The sequence below is a fragment of the Panthera onca genome, chromosome A2, assembly GCF_046562875.1.
Source record: "Panthera onca isolate mPanOnc1 chromosome A2, mPanOnc1 haplotype 2, whole genome shotgun sequence".
NCBI classification, from domain to species: Eukaryota; Metazoa; Chordata; class Mammalia; order Carnivora; family Felidae; genus Panthera; species Panthera onca.
In genome coordinates this window covers 10,729,631-10,732,066 of record NC_138340.1, presented here as the reverse complement: position 1 = coordinate 10,732,066, position 2,436 = coordinate 10,729,631, and the positions used below count along the sequence as shown (strand labels likewise).

Sequence of the window (2,436 nt, the reverse complement as noted above, 5' to 3'; positions counted from 1 at the left end):
TGATTTTGAGCAGATTGTTTGTGTTTCATTAAATACAGGATGGAATATGAGCATGCCAGTCTGACTTGTCAATTTTATTTGTCCATGGGAAACATGAGCATTGGAATTCAGGTATAATTCTACATTGTTTGGGGGAATTATAATGGACCTGGCCAGCTTGAGTTATAGCCACTCCGACTTTAATCATTGGGGCTGGGGGTCAGAAGTCAGGCTAAGAGCACAGCCCAGGGAGCAATGATTTGGTGTGTGTGTGTGTGTGTGTGTGTGTGTGCATGCGTGTGCATGTGTGGGTGCCTCGTGGAGTGAGATCCATCCTCAGAGCGGGGGGTATATTAGACATGGTCTAATATATTCTAAGGTGATTCTTGTAATACAGAGGCCAGAACTAAACCAACATGTGGCATTCAGGAGGGCTCTATGTCAATTTACAGGACACTTTTGCAAGTGGATTCTAAAATACAAGCAGTGTATACCGTGGGCGAGTGACTCCTTTCTCTTGAAGCTTAACCAGCAGTGAGGACACCTATTTCCTTGAAATTGCCTGATACCACATCTGATCTCTCTCCTTTTCCTTCCCCTTCCCACACATGCTACCTATTTTGGATTGAACAGCTCATAGTATCATCCTCAGAGTCTTTGCAGAGACCATTCCCTCGGCCAGCACACACTTCCCCAGATATGCTCGTGGCTCCTGCCTTCCTTTCCCTGAGGTCGCCTTTCAAATGTCACCTGTTTACTGGTCTTCACAGAACACCAATTACAAAATAACACTTGTATCCACGCTCTCCTTCACACCTCCTCTTGTTCTCTTCACAGCACTTGACACCCTCTGATGTCCTATTAATATTTTGATTTGTTTCTATTCAGTCTCCATCACTGCATCATAGTGGCTGTTGGTTTTCAGTTTCCTGCGCTCATTGTCTAGACAACACCCGGAACATGTTTGACACTCAGTACATATTCTTCGAATGCATGAAAGATATTCTTGGTAAAACAGTAAAATGCAAGACATCTGTTGGGGAATGCAGAGAAAGGGACTGAAATGCCTAATCAAAGATGAAATGAGAAGGAATCCCTTCAAGGGGGCAGTCAATACACAAGATACTGAATTTAATTTCTTGACTGCACAATATAAATTGAACCCTTTCAACTATGGGAGTAATGCCTTCAGGTGAAAATTGATGATATCTTTTTCCGGGGGCCAGTTCAACCTCATGGAACCAGGAAATGATACACGACTATTAGAATTTCTGCTTCTGGGATTTTCAGAGGGACCAGAACTTCAGTCCCTCATATTTGGGCTTTTCCTCTCCATGTACCTGATCACTGTGTTTGGCAACCTGCTCATCATCCTGGTTGTCAGCTCTGACTCCCACCTCCACACCCCCATGTACTTCTTCCTGGCCAACCTGTCCTTTGTAGACATCTGCTTCACGTCCACCACCGTCCCGAAGATGCTCTGGAACATCCAGACACAGAGCAAAATCATAACCTATGAGGACTGCATCACCCAGATGAACTTTTTCTTAATCTTTTCAGTGTTGGACATCTATCTCCTGGCTGTGATGGCCTATGACAGGTTTGTGGCCATCTGTCACCCCCTGCAATACACGATCATCATGAACCCCCGGCTCTGTGGGCTGCTGGTCCTGGTGTCCTGGATCACGAGTGTCCTGCATTCCTTGTTGCAAACTTCAATGGTGTTGCGGCTGTCCTTCTGTACAGAAGTAGAAATCCCCCACTTTTTATGTGAACTCAATCAGTTGATCCAACTTGCCTGTTCTGACACCTTTCTTAATAACGTGGTGATGTATCTTGCAGCTGTGCTGCTGGCTGGTGGTCCCCTCGTTGGGATCCTTTACTCTTATTCCAAGATAGTTTCCTCCATATGTGGGATCTCCTCAGCTCAGGGCAAGTATAAAGCGTTTTCCACCTGTGCATCTCACCTTTTAGTTGTCTCCTTATTTTTTTGTACGAGCCTAGGTGTGTACCTCAGCTCTGCTGCCACCCAGAGCTCCCACTCAAGTGCCACAGCCTCGGTGATGTACACGGTGGTCACGCCCATGCTGAACCCCTTCATCTACAGCCTGAGGAACAAAGACATAAAGGGGGCTCTGAGGAGATTCTCTGCAATGGCAGTTAGAAAAGGTCCAATTGTCCTGCGGTTGAAGAATTTCCCATGATTTCAGTCCTCAAAGACTTTGAGTCAGAAGGTGTGACCTTTTTAAAGCAAATTGTGGACATAGAATTTGCTTTCATTAACTCCCTGTAATTTTTATTTTTTCAGTACAGTACAATGTAGTTACTCATTTTATTAATTTTTTTTTACCTCTCTCTGATATCCAACCATTTTCCCTTTATTTTCTTCTGTTATTTCTAAGTTGATTCCCAATCTGTTTTATGAAAAAATTAGCAATTCCTATTTATCTCTTGGAA

The 2,436-nt window shown here is 44.1% G+C and overlaps 1 protein-coding gene across 1 annotated transcript; it reads left to right on the top strand.

The window, feature by feature from the left end:
* Positions 1–1,205: 1,205 nt before the first annotated feature.
* LOC132679761 (olfactory receptor-like protein OLF4) lies at positions 1,206–2,183 on the top strand. Its single transcript, XM_060633589.3, has one exon. It carries the CDS (start codon positions 1,215–1,217, stop codon positions 2,181–2,183), a length of 969 nt encoding a protein of 322 aa, XP_060489572.1. The 5' UTR covers positions 1,206–1,214.
* Positions 2,184–2,436: the final 253 nt, after the last annotated feature.